The sequence below is a fragment of the Cheilinus undulatus genome, linkage group 7 (assembly GCF_018320785.1).
Source record: "Cheilinus undulatus linkage group 7, ASM1832078v1, whole genome shotgun sequence".
Taxonomy (NCBI): domain Eukaryota; kingdom Metazoa; phylum Chordata; class Actinopteri; order Labriformes; family Labridae; genus Cheilinus; species Cheilinus undulatus.
In genome coordinates, this window is record NC_054871.1 from 53,086,171 (window position 1) to 53,104,617 (window position 18,447).

Sequence of the window (18,447 nt, forward strand, 5' to 3'; positions counted from 1 at the left end):
GATGTTTTGGTCGTCCGTTAGGGGCCAATCCTGGATGACTTGAGATTCCGAGCATAGCAGTGGTTATATGGGTCCAATAAAAGAGAGCTAAACTCACAGAGGAGAGAGAGACAACATACCAGCTAGTGTTAGGCACACCCCCACTGTCCTCAGGAGGCAGCGCCCTGAGACACTCTTCCTCTCTCTACCTTTGTTTACTGGGATCTCTTCTTTGCAGCCTTGCCTTAAAGTGATTTATTTTCTTCTCCACCGCCCACGCTCTCTTTCCTCGGTGTGGAGATTTCCTGTGAGAGGATTTACACTAAATCAGAAACATGCTGCACATTCTTTATCAGTCTGCCCAACCAATCACAGTCGTGCTTCATCAATCATAGTTATCAGTCATGGTGGTTCTGATGCTCCGTCTGCTCACAGGAAGAGAGGGGTGAGGAGTTTAACCACTCAGTTCAAACTTTCATTCTCTCATCGTGGCCTTATCTACACAAGAATCCATTTCTGTGACTCAGTCCTTCCAAAAAGCTTCAACTCCTGGCCTTTTTGCCATTAGCTCCCTGTTAAATTGAGGAATTATTCTAAAATGGGTCCATCCGCTAGTTTTTAATGTGCATCTGCAACAGGAAACTCTAAACATTTCAAAAAAGTTCTTAGAATTTTTGCTGTGAAAACACAAAATAACAACAACATCTGTGGATGATAAAACCTGTCACGCCTCATATCTCTATGGCATCAAGACAACACCCCACAGGTGATTTAACCCTTCAAAATAAAACTCAGAGGGTTGAGGATGACCATTCTGTCATCATCACAGGCCAATCAGAGTTAAAAACAAATGATGCAATAGGCATGCACCACCACAGCTGTTCACTATCAGTGGAGCCCGTTTTACCGTCTGGCTCCACTGATTAAACTCTGCCTGAAGAGCAAAATCATCTTTACCACCAAAATCTTCCAGTGTGGTTCTTTGCTAAAGGAACGTTCTGATTAAACAGTTAACGCCACGCCACAGCGAGGAACTCCAGACGGTGGGCAGTGATTTCTCCATAGAGAAGCCAGAGTTTTGTGCTTTTACGGCTGTGCCTTCTGTTCAGTGTACAAAACTGGAAAACAATCTTAAGCCATGTAGTGACAAAAAAAAAACCTCCCAGAGAATGACCACAGAAAGCTTCTATCTGAAGTCTGAGAGAAGGCGTTCACATATGGCCTTCTTCCAGTTGGTCACAGTAAACCCTGATCTTATCAGCATCTCTCGTCGTGATGGGATCATCATCTCTGTTCAGACATCTGCTCAGATATAAGAGCCGAAATTTGGCCCCCAAACGGCTCTTCATTCACAGGTTTGGCTTTTAAAATGTGGGTTAAATAAATGGAAGAAGGAAACTGGCTCTCAAACAGGAGCTCCTGTCATTCATATAAAAGAGCTCCTAGAGCAAGCTCGACACGTCATGTACTTGGTCTTCGCCACAAATACACCAACAACCTTCGCCTTGTGTTGACTTGCTCACTCACTTCCCGCCAGCTCACCAACCTTTCCAGAAGTCGCCAGCTATGGACTACTGTTTGGCAAAAATGGAGGGAAAGAGACCATGGTTATTATTATTGTCCTGGATATTAGAGCAGAAGAGACCATGGTTATTATTGTTGTCCTGGATATTAGAGCAGAAGAGACCATGGTTATTATTATTGTCCTGTATATTAGAACAGAAGAGACCATGGTTATTATTATTGTCCTGTATATTAGAACAGAAGAGACCATGGTTATTATTATTGTCCTGTATATTAGAACAGAAGAGACCATGGTTATTATTATTGTCCTGTATGTAAGAGCGGAAGACACCATGGTTATTATTATTGTCCTGGATATTAGAACAGAAGAGACCATGGTTATTATTATTGTCCTGTATATTAGAACAGAAGAGACCATGGTTATTATAATTGTCTGTTGTGTGTGCGTTGTGGATGAACCCAGATACGGAGTCGGGAGCAGTTTTAAAAGGTTTATTGTGCACAGGAAAGGGGGGGGGGGATCCTAGTGTCCGGAGAGTGAGGGGAAATCTTCGTGGGTGAGAGTGCTGGAGTCGAGCTGCTGGTGAGCGGTGAGTGAGGCACTGGAAAAGAGGAGAGACACGTTAGTAACGAAGCCACAGGTAAGTACTGGAATAAATCAAAGAATCACGAGAATACTGAGCCGATGGCTGGAGCTTTACCACAGGGAGTAAAGAGCGAAACTCTGGCACTGCAGAGAGCTTCCAGGCGTCTTTTGAAGGTGAGTCGTGATGAGTGATTAACCGCAGGTGTGAGTGCTCTCCGCAGCGCCGTGGGGGGATGGTGAACCTCAGGGAAAGCAGTGACAAGTTACCAGCAACAAGGCCGGTTCCCAGAAACCGGAAACCGGAAGTCCACAAAAAATAAAATGAAACTTTCAAAGTAACCATGACAGTACCTCTCTCCTAACGGACGCCTCCTGGCGTCCTACCAGGCTTATCCGGGTTGGCCGAGTAGAAATCACGGAGAAGGCTGTCATCCAGGATCAAGCCCCGCGAAATCCAAGAGCGCTCCTCCGGTCCATACCCCTCCCAATCCACAAGGTATTGGAAGCCACGTCCTCGCGGTCGAACATACAAAATCTTGAAGACCGTGTACGCCGGGTGGTCATCTATAATCCGGGGGGGGTGGAGGGGCGACGGCAGGTGGGCTGAGGTCACTGGATGTCACCGGTTTAAGTAGAGACACATGGAAGGTGGGATGTATTTTCATCGACTCTAGAAGCCTGAGGGTGACTGCAGATGGATTAATCACTTTAATAACCTCGAAAGGACCCACAAAACAAGGAAGAGAGCTTACGTGACTCCATATCTAGGGGTAGGTCCCGGGATGACAGCCAGACTCTTTGCCCCTTCTGATACGCCGGAGCGGGGGAGCGATGCATATCGGCCATCCTCTTGTTCCTCTCTGCTGTGCGCATAAGCGCAGCCCTGGTGGTCCTCCATACCTCCCTCATCCTCTGGAGATGTTGCTGCACCAAAGGGACGGCCACAGATTGCTCCTGCTCAGGAAACAGGGGAGGTTGGAAGCCGAAGCAACACATGAAGGGGGACATACCTGTGGCCGAGGAGGTGAGGGAGTTGTGTGCATATTCCACCCAGGGGAGGTGTGTGCTCCAGGAGACGGGGTGGTACACAGCAACACAGCGCAGAGCGGTCTCCAACCCCTGGTTCGCCCGCTCCGTCTGGCCGGAGGACAGACTGGCTGTTGCGCCCAACTCCCTGCAAAACTCTTTCCAAACTTGAGAGGTAAACTGGGGTCCACGGTCTGACACGATGTCACAAGGGAGTCCATGTAGGCTGAAGACATGTAACACTAGGAGCTGAGCGGTCTCAAGAGCTGAGGGGAGTTTGGGTAAGGGTACATAATGCACACACTTAGATAATCTGTCCATGATGGTTAGAATAACTGTGTTATGTTCTGATGGAGGAAGTCCGGTGACAAAATCCAGGGCTATGTGTGACCAGGGGCGTTGGGGAGTAGGGAGAGGGCGCAACAAACCAGCAGGGGGACGATGGGAGGATTTACCTCTGGCACAGACAGAGCAGGCTGCAACAAATTGACGGGTGTCACGTGTCATGCCAGGCCACCAGAAGCTACGCTGGAGGAACTGGAGGGTCCTGTGGAAGCCTGGATGACATGTAAGCCTGGAGGAGTGGGCCCACTGAAGCACTGGAGATCTTGCAGAATCTGGGACGAACAGGCGATCTGGAGGTCCAGTCCTGGGGTCAGGTTGTTGTTCCTGGGCCTGACGGACGATGGATTGGATCTCCCAGATAGCTGCTCCAACAACACAGGTAGGTGGAATGATGAGATCAGGTTCTTCTGGGTCTCCAGAACCGGAGTCCCTCCGAGAAAGCGCATCTGGCTTGAGGTTTCTGGAGCCTGGTCTGTAGGACAACGTGAAGTTAAAACGGCTTAGGAAGAGAGCCCAGTGAGCCTGGCGTGGGTTCAACCACCGAGCAGATCTAAGGTAAGCCAAATTCTTGTGATCAGTCCAAATTAAAAAGGGGTGGCTGGTGCCCTCCAGCCAGTGCCTCCACTCTTGCAGGGCCCACACAACAGCCAGCAACTCTCGGTTACCCACATCATAGTTCCTCTCCGCAGGTGACAAACGACGGGAGAAAAAGGCACAGGGATGCAGTCTCTGAGTCTCTGGGTTCTTTTGGGAGAGGACGGCTCCCAGCCCCGTGTCGGAGGCGTCCACCTCCACGACAAACTGGAGAGAGGGGTCGGGATGCTTGAGCACAGGAGCTGAGGTGAAAAGAGTCTTTAGTTTGGAGAAAGCCTCCTCAGCCTCCGGAGTCCACCTAAAGGGGGCGCTAACTGAGGTAAGATGGGTGAGGGGAACTGCCACCTTACTGTAGTCCCTAATAAACCTGCGATAGAAGTTAGCGAACCCTAAAAACCTCTGTAACTCTTTGCGGGAGGAGGGAGTGGGCCACTCGATGACCGCTTGGATCTTAGCAGGGTCTGGCTGAAGTTGGCCTTGGGCAATAATATAACCTAAGAAGTTGACCGAGGGGGAGTGGAACTCGCACTTCTCAGGTTTCACATAAAGTTTGTTTTCCAAAAGTCTCTGAAGGACTAACCGGACGTGCTGTTGATGCTCTAGCAGGGTGCGGGAGAAAATAAGAATGTCGTCAAGATAAACAAACACAAATCTGTTGAGCATGTCACGGAGCACATTGTTAATAAGGGCCTGGAAGATGGCTGGAGCGTTAGTTAAACCGAATGGGATTAACAAATACTCGAAGTGTCCGAGTGGAGTGTTAAATGCTGTCTTCCATTCATCTCTCTTTATAACGGATGAGATGGTAATCATTGCGAAGGTCAAGCTTAGTGAAAATCTGCATGGAGCACAGGGGCTCGAATGAGGGGTCAATGAGAGGAAGTGAGTATTTATTCTTAACAGTGATGTCGTTAAGACCACAAAAATCGATACAGGGCTTAGAGAGGCATCCTTCTTTTTAACAAAGAAGAAACCTGCTCCTAACGGCAAGGAAGAGGGCCGAATCAACCCGGAAGTCAAGGAGTCCTGGATATACGTCTCCATGGCTTCCTTCTCAGGGCGTGAGAGATTGTAGAGCCGACTACTGGGCAAGGGGGCGCCAGGGAGCAAGTCTATAGCGCAATCATAAGGTCGATGCAGGGGGAGAGATATGGCCAGCTCCTTGCTGAACCCGGGCGCCAAATCATGGTATTCAGCAGGGACACTGGTTAGGTCAGGCTGACAGGGGGTGACTCTAGGGCGAGAAGTGAACGGATTGGCTGAACGGAGACAATGTGAATGACAGCGGACGCTCCAATTAGTGATGGAGGCCGTCTTCGAGTTAATCTGAGGATTGTGCATCTGCAACCAGGGGAGACCGAGAACTATGGGAGAGTGAGGAGACGGGATAACAAAAAAGGAAAATCCTCATGGTGATTACCCGAGATTATAAGAGTGAGGGGGGCGGTACGATGAGTAACTCTTGCGAGAACTCTGCCATCTAAGGCAGTAACAGTTTTGGGAGACTCTAGAGGCTCGAGGGGGATTTGAAGCCGATTAACCAATTCGTCTTGAATAAAGAAGTCATCTGCGCCAGAGTCTATGAGAACCTGAAGGGGGAGCGAGTTCTGCCCCCACAGAAGGCAGGAGGGGACGGTGATATGAGGGGGAGAGCTAGGAGTGGAAGAGGTGTGGCTCACTAGTGCGCCCTCTGTCACTAGTGAGCCTGGTCTTTTGGCGTAGAAGGGCAGGAAGCTAGAAAATTACCTGATTGACCACAGTAAATGCATAGTCTAAGATTTATCCTTCTCTGGCGTTCTCCGGGACTGAGTCTGGCTCTACCTAACTGCATGGGTTCAGAGAGAGGGGAGCTAGAAGGAGAAACATTAGCCTTGGGAGTTATAGAGATGGGTGAAGGGGTTTGGGCAACAGAGAGAGCCACCTGACGGGGTTTAGACTGCCGCTTCTCTCGCTGTCTCTCCCTCAACCTGTTGTCTATCCTAATGGTTAGAGAAATCAAGGACTCTAGTGAGTCTGGATCATCCCGAGAGGCTAATTCATCCTCAAGTTCATCTGATAAACTCCTCAAAATATGCCTTTAAGCTCTGTCTCCCCCCACCCACTCTCAGAGGCTAAAATGCGAAAATCTACAGAGAATTCTGCAGCTGACTGGGAACCCTAAGAAAGGGAAAATAATCTCTTGGCTGCTTCCTGTCCCTGCAGGGGGTGGTCAAAAACATGAATCAACTCAGCAGAAGAAGCGGAGAAGCAGAGGCTGAGGGATTAGCGGTAGCATTACTCACAGAGGTGGGAACTGGAGGTGCGTAGGGAGGCTGAGAGAGTGACTGCAGGTGGTCGGAAAGGGTAGAGACTTGGGTGCTGAGGCCTTGCAGGGATTTCATGATTCCGGTGAGCACGTCTTCGTGTTGTCCTAGGCGCTGTCCTTGTTGTGTGATGGCTGTCTTGATGGGGTCCAAATCCACTGGGTCCATGGTTTGGCCAGAGTTTACTGTTGTGTGTGCGTGGTGGATGAACCAAGATGCGGAGTCGGGAGCAGTTTTAAAAGGTTTATTGTGCACAGGAAGTGGGGGGATCCAAGTGTCCAGAGAGAGTGGGGATTCTTCGTGGGTGAGAGTGCTGGAGTCGAGCTGCTGGTGAGCGGTGAGTGAGGCACTGGAAAAGAGGAGAGACACGTTAGTAACGAAGCCACAGGTAAGTACTGGAATAAATCAAAGAATCACGAGAATACTGAGCCGATGGCTGGAGCTTTACCACAGGGAGTAAAGAGCGAAACTCTGGCACTGCAGAGAGCTTCCAGGCGTCTTTTGAAGGTGAGTCGTGATGAGTGATTAACCGCAGGTGTGAGTGCTCTCCGCAGCGCCGTGGGGGGACGGTGAACCTCAGGGAAAGCAGTGACAAGTTACCAGCAACAAGGCCGGTTCCCGGAAAACGGAAACCGAAAGTCCACCATGACATTTTCCTGTATATTAGAACAGAAGAGACCATGGTTATTATTATTGTCCTGTATATTAGAACAGAAGAGACCATGGTTATTATTATTGTCCTGTATATTAGAACAGAAGAGACCATGGTTATTATTATTGTCCTGTATATTAGAACAGAAGAGACCATGGTTATTATTATTGTCCTGTATATTAGAACAGAAGAGACCATGGTTATTATTATTTTCCCATGTATGTACCAGCAGAGTCTCAGTTAGCAGGCGTGTTTGAGCGGAGCTGTAAATTTTTACAGCCTCTGGTCCAAACAGCTTCACGTCTGATTTTACTGAGACTACAAAGACTTTACTGCCGCCACACCGAGGTTCGAATAAGATGAAATAGAGCCATCTGTCTTGCAGGAGCAGTGTTAGCAGAGAGGCCATCTGTCCAAGATCAGTGGAGGCCAACGCAACCTTTACGTTTGTCCTCAGCCAAAGTTTAAATCCGTCCAGTTTTGTTAATGGTCTATTTTGCTTATTTCTCATCCTCCTGTTGGTTTAAATCTTTGGGCACTTGGTGCCGCTTCTCTTCATTTCTTCCTCTCGTTCCTCAGCAGCATTCACCAAATAAATCATGAAACTGTTAAATCATTGCTGTATTTAATTTGCTGCCTTGAGTCCTTGGAGAAAATGAGGGCTTCAAGTTGCTATGGCTGCTCCTCTCACTAACTGCTGCGGCACACTCACTTGGAATTGTGCAAAGATGTTTGGAACCACTGGAGGAGTTAAAATATCAGAAGTTAATGAACACGACTGTGTTAGAGTGGCACAGTAGGGATCAGTCAAACAAAAATCCCCCTCTGCCTTGTGATCACGGCAGCAGAAATGTACTTTTCACAATTTCAAAGAAGGTAAGTCAAATCTCTGCTATCATTAAATACTGGCGATAGCAATATTCTATCACCATATTCTATCTTTCTGCTGCTCTCCACCTGCAGGACCCCCCCATGTCGTGCAGGTGGAGAGCAGCAGGTCTGTGAGAACAATAACCTCGCTCCATCTCCAGCTTTAGTGCCATCGTGGGACTCTACAGAGCCCGTAAAAGCACGGAGCAATAAAAGTGGCGAGTAATGAGAGCAGGAAAAGAAAGCCGTGGTAAAGAGACCAGGGATGGCATGGCCATTAGTTTCCCTCCTCACCTCTAATCGTTCTTTCCATCAAACTCTTCCTTCTCACATGAGGAACCAGTTTAAACCAAATAAAACCAGACCGCCACACTTTTAAACCACTTTATTTCAGAGCAAAAAGGATCTCACAGTCTTCCAATGCAGTGTCAGAGTATTATACATCCGTAGAATCAATATGTACAGCTAAATAAGTTACATTCAAATAATAAAATGGAGATTTGTGTTTTATACAGTTAAATCAGGTTTGTTCCATGGCTCAGCATCCAGTGCAGAGACCAAAGGTCCACGCAGCATCACACCGAGCGAGTGGACAACACAGAAGCCGTATTAAAGACCACTTTAAAACCAAACAGCCGCCAGCCGTGACCAAACAGGTCCAGAGCTCGGCATGGAGCTGCAGGAAGGAGAGGACACATTCATAACCTGGATGTTTGGGTATGACAGCGCGGCGGTACGGTAGAAGAAGAGATTTATGGAGGCGAGCAGATGGGCTTTCAAATCTGAGCTGACCGGGAAACATGACGGGCACGTGAAGCCAAGAGGATCCAAAGACAAGTACATGTTCTCTCAGCTAAAATATGTTCCCTTTAAACATCCCTAAGAATTACGGGTAGTCTCCTATGTTCCTGTTGCACCAGCTCTGTGTAAGCTCTGTCTTAAGTCCATGGGCAGCTTTACCTATTGGTCCTGGGGCCATGTGACTTCCTGGGGCCTAAACATAGTCGACAGGTGTTTGTCAAATATGAAGAATCCATGTAAAACTACTTTAAGGGACTAAAACGTGGTTTTTGGCTGTAAATAAGGGGCCAAGAGTGGATAAAACCCTTCAAAACAGACTCTAATCTTCCATCCTTGATCCCTAACACCCTAATGTCTCCGTATCAGTCTAATGATAGCAGGGTACATCCCTACAGACAGACTGGAACAATGAGCTGGTGAATTACTGTGTGGTAAATGGATTAATAAATTCAAATGTCTGATTAGAACCCGGACTAGAGACAAGTTCAGATATTAGGATGGAGGAGATGAGGTCTGATGTTTGGGGAGATGCTGAAGCGGAGCACCGACAAAGAGCGAGGTGAAAATTAAAGTCTGCATCAAACGTACACCAAACGGACCAACACCATTGGGAGCACTGTTAGTCAGTGTGATGGTGTGTCTATGTGTATTCTCCACCCAAACGAGTTGCATATGTTAGATATTGATTAATGGAAGCAGCTGAGGCAGAGGATGGGGGATTTTTTCACTTGTTCATCTACTGAGAGAGAGATGCATGACTGATATTTTCAGATGTCAGTGAGTAGAGCTTACTAGTTGGATCTGCAGACATTACTCAGACAGGCTGACCAATCACAGCAGTTATATTTTTGAAGATGTTCACATCGACTATGTGCGTCGGCTTCATTTAGGGTTCAGGGCTGCATTCACCGTGGAATGCAAAGATGAGAATGCCAAGATGATTAAAATCCTGAGCAGGGAGATGACCATTGAGCTGCACTTGCAATTCCTAATTTGAAATAACAACACAGATCTAATGATCCTCAAAGACACCAGTGGTTCTAGCATCATGACCCACCAACCTTCACTTTTTCTATCATACATTTGGTCAGTTTGAGATGGATGAAAGATAAAAGACTCTCCAGTTGAAAATCAAGGGTGTATACTACAGCACAGATCTGATGCAAGAAGTATGAATCAGGCTTTAAAGTGTGACTTTTACCTAAATTAGAACGGTCTCAGCTGGTGAAACGCCTTAAATGTCAGTAAAACATAAACATTATGCAGAGCTGGTGCAGAAATCAGGACCATCTAAAGACTCAGAGCGAGCAGATGACCTTCATATGTTCCCTCACCTTGTGTTTAAAATGTTCCCTTTAAATGTCGCCGCTCTGACGGCGCCACACAAGGCATCAAGGGTAGACATCTGAGGTTCATCAGCTGCAGAGTTAAATTTCTACCTATGAAGAGTTTCCCTTTGTGTACAGCAGACTCTAAATGTGACGTTTACGATGAGCTCTCCTTCATGAGGCAGCATTAAAATACCTCCCCAGTTTTCCCATGATCCCTTTCTGCAACTAGGACTCAAACCGACCCTCAGCTCAGATCTCAGCATGTTTTAATAAGATCTGCACTAAGGAGGAGTTCAGTGTACAGGGGGGTACTGAGGGGGGAGAGGGAGGCTGACTGGTGCCCCCTAGCTGGAGTGAAGGACTGTGTGCAGAGGAGAGAGAGACGGAGAGGAGGGGATTCCTCATTCTCCTGGTCAGACACTAGCGGTATCGGAGGATCACAGGAACTGAAAAGAAACAAAGAATATTCAGTGAAATGTCCAGCACATTTTTATTTAATTTGTTATCGTTGTTCAGTAAAAAACTCACTGATGATGATGAGCAGCAGAGCAACGACTACCAGAGCAATTATGATCTTCATCTGTGGAGAAAAACATGTTAGAGTGCACGTGCTGACAGGACACACATAGATTTACCTGAGAACAGATTGTCACCTTCATGTCTCTCCACCACATTCTCCTGTGCAGCTGTTTGGCTCGGCTGCTGAAGGCTGATGCGTTGTCTGATAGGCTCTCTGGAGTGTCACATGACCGGAGCATAGACAAGGACATGACACAGAAAAACAGAAAAAATTTTTTTACAGAGAATCTTTAGAAACCAGACTTCACTAACACCTTTAAACTCTAGGGACACTAAATCAGGGAGTTTGGAATAAGTGTGCAGGACGTCTGTGTTTTTAATCCCATGTGAATCGACCAGAGGTCAGACGGTAATATTAATCCTGTTTAAATTAGCATCATTGTATTTTAGAGATGATAACTTAGAATTTGTCTGAGTGGCTTTTTCAGTCTCTTTTCTGATTGAAAGTCTCTTAAAGAAGCTCTGTAGGAGATTATCCACCATGTCTTGACACATATAGGCCATAATAGGGATTTTCTTTAAGTCTATTTCATTTTACGCCGACTTTATTCGACTGGATTTATTCATTTAAATGGTGCTATTTAAGTGCACGGGTGCACCGCTGCTCCCTCAAGAGCAGGGGTGTCAAACTCAATCACAGCAGGGCCAAAATCTGAATTCAGGTCTAACCTGAGGGCCTAAAAGGGAAAACCGTCAACCATGTTTTCAAAGGAAATGAATTACAGGGGAAATGAAACTGTGATGATAAACGATTTTAAGATTTCTGAAAAAAAGTCAAAATGATTAAATATCACAGCATCAATGTTACTGTGTGTCCATGCCAAATAAATAAATAAATAAATAAATTCGATTAAAGGCACAAAATCTGAGATAAAAAGTCAACTTTATAAGTCCTAAAGCTCAAAACTCAAAATTAAAAGTCAAAAAAAAGTTTTAAAGGCAAATATATGAGATAGAGTTAAAATCACAAGTTTAAACATCAAGATATGAGATAAAATACAACTCAAGAGTTTAAAAGTTTAAAATAGAAGATAAAATTCAAAATTGTAACTCTAAAAGGTCAAAATATGAGATAAAATTCTAGATCAGGAGTGTAAAAATTTAAAATATGGGATTAAAAGTCAAAGTTATTTTAAAGGTCAAGATTTGATTTAAAATGAAAAAATGTGAATGTAAAAGGTCACAATATGAGAAAAAAGGGTTGAAATTATTAATTTAAAAGGTCAAATATGAAATATAAAATCAAAATCCTAAGTTTAAGTCATAATCTTGGGATGCAAAATCAAAATATGAAATGAAAACACAAATTAATTTCTTGCCCTCATTCCTGACATTTAATGAAATTATTTCTACTCTCTTTACTTTTTCAGATTTTTTTGTGAGACTTAACAAAGATTTTTTTTTTAATTTTCAAGGTTAAATTTACATTTCTATACTGGAGGGAATCTGCAGACCTCATTCGGGTGAGCCACTTCTAATTAAGATATGATCTTGTTGGCCGCACCATGGGCCACATTTGGCCCCCAGGCCTTGAGTTTGACACCTGTTCTCTAGAGGCAGCGCTGCTCTGCTCCTTACCTGATCTTCTATCAGCATTATTTCATGCATAACACAGTCTGTGATTTGGAATGTCTTGCACAACAGTCAGTCATTAGACTTCAACAGCTGATTTATGAGAGGAGGGTTTTTTGCAGAAAACTTTCAACAACAGAGGTTACACGCACTAACAGCAGGGATGTAATGGCGCCTCTCTGTCTGATCAGCTGCAGATACACACAGGTTACTGGGAGAGCCAGGGGAGATTTAAACACCGACATCATTCACAAAGTATCAGGAGTCCATGGGTAAACAAACAGTGCTATAGAGGACAGAACATCACCATTGGTAAACCAGTATTACTGGATTTTTGAAATGCCATCATAACAGACAATGCAAAACCAACAACACTGACACCTGTACTGGTGTCTCATTAAAAGTAGCATGACTGAGAAGCTTATGACACAAGCGAGCCCTAGCATCTCTTTAGAGAAGCTCCACCCATCTCTGTTTTTCAGGGCCAGTACTGAGTATTAGTTCATATTTAGTACTGATATTCATCAGTACTTAAAAACAAAATGAAGTTAATGTAACAAAAGTAAAACAATATAATAATAAAAAGGCTTATTTCCCTTGTCTCGCCTCCAAAGCATTGCTGCCGAAGGTTGGAGATCTCATGCTCAATGTAGACGGGACGTCCATCTGTCAGTCCTCTGAGGTCCGAAACTGGGGCGTCATCCTGGACTCCACCCTCTCCTTCCAGTCCCAATTCTGCTTTCTATCACCTCAAGAACATCTCAAGACTCTGACCATCACTTCCAGACCCTGTGGCAGAAACCCTCATTCACACCTTCGTAACCTCCTGTCTAGACTACTGCAATAGAGTCCTGTCTGGTATACTCAGCAAAACCCTGGACAGGCTCCAGTTTGCCTTCAGTCCTGCAGCCCCCACCCTCTGGAACACTCTGCCTGCAGACATCCGTAGCGCTCCATCTCTGGACACTTTCAAAAAAACGTCTGAAGCACCACCTGTTCACCACAGCCTCTAGTCTTCACTAAACCAGCCCCTACTCTCATCCTATCCTCACACAGTCCGTCCATGTCTGATGGGTTTCATGTCTTGGAAAGACGCTATATGAATCCAACATACTATTATTATTATTATTATTATTATTATTATTATTATTATTATTATTTTAATGGAAAAGCTGATATACTTTTAAGAAATGAAGATTTGGGGTAAGAGACCAAATAGGGACGTGTCGTTCATGAGTCAGCTCTTTTGTATGGCTCCTGTTCGAGAGCCAGTCTCCTGCCTTTCATTGCTGTTATTTACCCACATTTAAAAGGCAAATTGGTAACAAATGAAGAGCTGGGAATCTAAAAACCAAGCTGAGCCAAACGATCCAGATTTCCCATCATAACCAGTGAGTCCCAATTAAAAAAGTAGCAAACGGCAGAGGCAGAGCTGAGCAGTGCTGGTCCACTTATGGTGGAATTTACATATAGATTATTGAAGATAAAACATCGTGTTTGTTGTAGCATCTACATTATTTGATATTCCAGGTACTCCTGATGTTGTTGGTGAATCTGAAAACCATGGAGCATGGTTCTAATGAGAACAATAAGGCGTCTGTTGTAGTGGATGAAGTGACTCAGACCTCCTGGCTCTGACTGAGTCTGAGGTGTTTCCGTTATGTAAGGCTCTGCTGCTCGGATCATTGAAGAAAAGATTTCTAACAACGATTATCCAGAGAACAAACATGCTCTCTGAAACATCTGTGCTGTGACTCGGCGCCCTCACCCTCCCTCTGTTTGTTGGTGACTGTTGTTAACTCCACATTTCTGCTTGTTAACAGGAAGGAGACAAATCCCTGACAGCAGCATTGTTCTCCTCAGGAAGCCTCTGTGTGTCGTTGTATGTCACGTTTGCTCGTCTGTCTGTTAACAATCTGCCATTAAAAGAGAAGCACTCTCAAGGATTCGGAGAAAGCATTCATTAATCTGCAGGAATGTAACCACAGGTCAGCACGCTGCAATCACCGCATGTTAGAGCCACAACATGAAGGAAACAACACAGAGCAAAGGGACGAGCCACACAACACACAAATAAACAACAACTACACAAACGCACAGATGAGGTCCAGATGGTCTTTATCTGCTCACTGCTTGACCCGACAGAGTGACGCTGTTACACAACAACTGCACCAGCTTCAGAGAGATTCATGTGCTGGAGAAGGAGAAGAAGAAGATGGAGAAGAAGGAGATGAAGAAGGAGAAGATGGAGAAGAAGAAGAAGATGGAGAAGAAGGACAAGGAGAAGAAGGAGAAGGAGAAGAACAAGCTGGAGAAGAAGGAGGAGAAGAAGAAGAAGAAGAAGATGGAGAAGAAGGAGAAGATGGAGAAGAAGGAGAAGATGGAGGAGAAGAAGAAGAAGATGTAGAAGAAGAAGATGGGGGAGAAGAAGATGAAGGAGAAGAAGATGGGGGAGAAGACGAAGGAGAAGTGGAGCTGTTTTTGCTGAACGCCTTGGGTGAAAAATGTTTCTCTCTTGGAGTGAATGTGTGAGATTGATTTCAGACCCACAGCTGGTGAAAAGGTGTCCCTGGATCTCTCATAAGCATCTTTATAGTTTACTGAATGAGTTAGTGAGGGGCCCCTGCTACTGCTGAGCACCGTTTAACTACAGATGAACTTTAGATGTCTATGTGACAGACTTCATGTCTTTAAGATTAAACACCAAGCTGCACTAATGAGTGAAATAAGATGAGAAAAACTAATCTGCAAAACTAATCTACATTTTTATTTCCAGGGATGTCCAGATCAAATGCATAACTCATTAAGTCACCAGGAAATATTAGAATTTCTCACAGATACTAACATTTGAGTTTGTTAGTTTGATGCTAACATGCTCACAACGCCACACTGGCTTGCTCAGTGATCCAATTCTGTGGTTTGGCCTGTAAGAACCCTGAATGCATCCTGACTGTCTGACCATATAGCACTTTCTTTTTATCTGATCCTTTTATTCTTATTGCTATTTATTGTGCTTATTATTCTATTTTATTTTTAATTGTATTTATTTTACTTGCTGCTGCACTGGCCAGAGAAGTACTGCAATTTCACAGTATACCTGATGTGCAATGACAATAAAGGTGTCTAATCTAAACTAATCTAATCTAATCTAATCTAATCTAATCTAATCTAATCTTCTAATCATCTAATATAATCTAATATAATGTAATGTAGTGTAATCTAATCTAATCTAAAGCGTAAATCCCACATTGTTGATGATGCTCGTTCTTTACTGCATTGTACTTCTTTGGATGGACACTAGGTGCTGCTGCTGACTTATTTCTGTAAACAAACATTTTGACAGGAAGAATTTGTTGTTAATATTCGTTTCATGACTAAACTGAGACAGACAAATGCTCAACATATTGAGAACCAAAATCGAGCATTAGTTTAGGAATCAAACGTCGCAATATACCTGAGATCAGCTGATCTCTCAAGCCAGCCGATTTCCTTCTTAGCGTGCTAATCAAACTCATACTGCCATTTTTACCTGCTCCCTCTGTGAGCTGCTTCATGCAACCCTCCTCCACCCTAGCTCCTCCTTCATTACCTCCGCCAAGGAGGTTATGTGATCAGTTTGTTCGTTTGTTTGTTAGCAACATAACTCAAATAGTTATGGACAGATTTTGATGAAATTTTCAGGAAATGTCAGAAATGGCATAAGGAAGAACTGATTAGATTTTGAGAGTGATCTGGATCACTGTCTGGATCCAGGAATTTTTTTAAGGATTCTGTACTATTGGGAGATAGGGCTAATGGCGGAGCGCTGTGCTGTTACCACTTTACACCAGGAGATGACGGACATGAGTAACTTCAATCCCAGCATCATTTTGGCTGTGTTTCCATTCAAAGTTTTGGAATTTATAGAGTTCGAAAGACGCACGCCTGGTCGAGGAGATGAGTCAGAGCGTAATAGAGAGAAAGACAGCGAATTGTAGCGAGAATACTCACAATGCTGGGAGGAATAGAGGAATATTCACCCTCTGCCATGACTTCCAGTCGTCCAGTGAGACCATGATTGAGACTGTCAGTGCATCTGTTGGCACCGACAGGCAATGCTTCTGCCATGACAGTCCACCTGTAGCAAAGCCAATGCTTTGTCTCACTGTGTTTCCACCCCACGGGGAAGGGAGTAATCGGCCAATGCTGTGGTGGGGGGCACATGGGGACGGATCCGGAAAGTTTTGAAAGGATTCTACACTATTGGGAGATAGGGCTAATGGCGGAGGTCGGCGCTCTCTGTGTGCTTTTCTAGTTGTGCTTCTGAATTAACAAGTGTCATTCTGTCGTCATTGATGCCTGCTCTGCTCCGAGTTTTGCTGCTTCTCTCTGGCTTTCTTTGTGTGCACAGGAAAGGCAGAAACGTGTGCCGCTCCTGCTTGATGCTTTCCACATAGGCTCCCAGAAGAGCCAACCGCAAAATATAATTAGCAGCAATGAGTGCAAATTATTAATTGTTCAAAAGAAACATATTTATAAGCACAAATCATGCGTGTTTCTTGACAAAGAGGTTTGACTGAATTAAAAATGAAATCTGGATTTTTAATGCCAAGACAACCTAAAGGATCACAGCAGCATGAATGGCTGTCAGTTTCTCCTCTATCACTCTATCCTAAGCTCTGATTCACCAAGCATCGCTGTCATCTACAAGCATCAACACTCCTGTAAATTTTGCACATCAGATGTAGTCTGCACAGACTTAAGGCAGATGCTCTGACAGAAGAATAACACAGGCCTTGTTGTCTACTAAATGGTGCTTAGCAGGTTCAGCTGCCCAAAAGACACATTTTTCTGGCAACACAGAACTACAACCAGGCACTGGCAAAATTAAAAATTAAATGAATTAGTTGAAGGAAACTTTTAATTTTTATCAATTAGAACGATTAAAAAAATCTTCTCTAATCCCCAATTATTTCAGTGATTTTTGCTGCAAAATGGTGCAGCCTTTACTTGTTTTAGCTTCTGGTCTCTTCTCTGTCAAACGTGTTCATAAACTGGATGTCCTTGAACTGCTAATGACACAAAATAAGCTTATGCTGACTATACTCTGACTCCTTGTTTGCAGTCCTACCTTTGATTTTACTGCTTTTTCTTTTACCAATCTTAGAGACAGAAAGTATAACTGTAGCTCAGCATGCTCTCTGTGTGCAGAAATCATCATCTGCTAATGTTTCACACAGAATTTCTCGCTTTAAAAGGCTTTTCTCATAATAAAATTACATTAACTTGAATGCTTCTTTAAAATCGAGTCACATTGCAGAACTGTTTCCACGGATGTAAGCACATGGACGAATGATTCTAAACCCAGAGAGGCAAATCACTAACACAGCACCAGTCTAGGATTCTCATCAGGACCTCAACTTTGATCAACTCAGGATGAATCTTACAGAAGACATAAGGTCATGACAGTATCTGCAGTCTCTGACCTCGACACAGTGAGCAGGTCTGACTTTATTTCTCATCACCTCTGTCTCAGTACTCTGAGCTTCAGAATCTTCTGTCTAAATGCATCTGGATTCTGGTTTCTATGGGAGAATTCGAAGCAGCATATTTATGTTGCTCTAAACCAGAGGCCTGTACGACAAAGCTGGATTAACAAGGCCGGGATATCTCTCCGTTAGCTCGATTGACTTATCAGGACACTCGCAATCCAGATCAGCTGTATGACAAAGCTGGCTATCAACTGGCTAATTGCAGCCAGGGTTTTAAAATCTGGATCAGTGTGTGCTCACATAAAAGGGGTGGTGTTTGCAGCGTCTGACCAGTCGCAAACAAGGAGAAACCCTGCAGAACAGTGTATTTCTCAATGGAGGAACAGACAATTATTCTTGAAAAATATGAGGAATTTAAAGCAATCATCCAGGCCAGAAGCAACACTGTCGCTGCAGCGACAGGTCAGAGGGCAGTACTCGCTGATCTCATAACCAGTACATAACCTGCTCTGGAGCAGGTTGGCCATTCAGCATAAGTTACCGCGGTGATTTATCCTGGTAAGAAAAGAACCAGTGTCATCGTACAGAAAATCCAGGGTTAATCCTGAAGTTATCTCTATAAGAGAAAATCCAGCCTTGTCGTACAGGCCTCTGGAGTTATCCAGGTAGATGAAGCAAGAATCAGATGTTTACATGAGCACCAGAATACAACAAAAGCTGATTATAACAACGACACGTGTGCATGTGTAGTAGGGGTGTAAAGGTACGTGTATTTGTACCGTACCAATTTGGTACAGGCCTCTCGGTACAATAC

General features: G+C 44.5%; 1 protein-coding gene across 5 annotated transcripts in view; it reads right to left on the reverse strand.

Annotated features, from left to right (window-relative positions):
* Positions 1-6,805: 6,805 nt before the first annotated feature.
* vamp4 (vesicle-associated membrane protein 4) overlaps positions 6,806-18,447 on the reverse strand; it is a 34,641-nt gene continuing 22,999 nt past the window's right edge. For 4 of the 5 annotated variants that reach the window (XM_041791276.1, XM_041791278.1, XM_041791273.1 and 1 more), the window contains 3 exons: positions 10,665-10,744; positions 10,540-10,591; positions 8,250-10,457 (listed from right to left, as the gene is read on the reverse strand). In XM_041791276.1, coding sequence (XP_041647210.1) covers positions 10,432-10,457; positions 10,540-10,591; positions 10,665-10,744 — 158 coding nt within the window. In that variant the 3' untranslated portion in view covers positions 8,250-10,431. Of the gene's footprint in view, positions 7,014-8,249; positions 10,458-10,539; positions 10,592-10,646; positions 10,745-18,447 lie in introns of those variants that run through there. The other variant, XM_041791274.1, reaches the window with a different exon arrangement.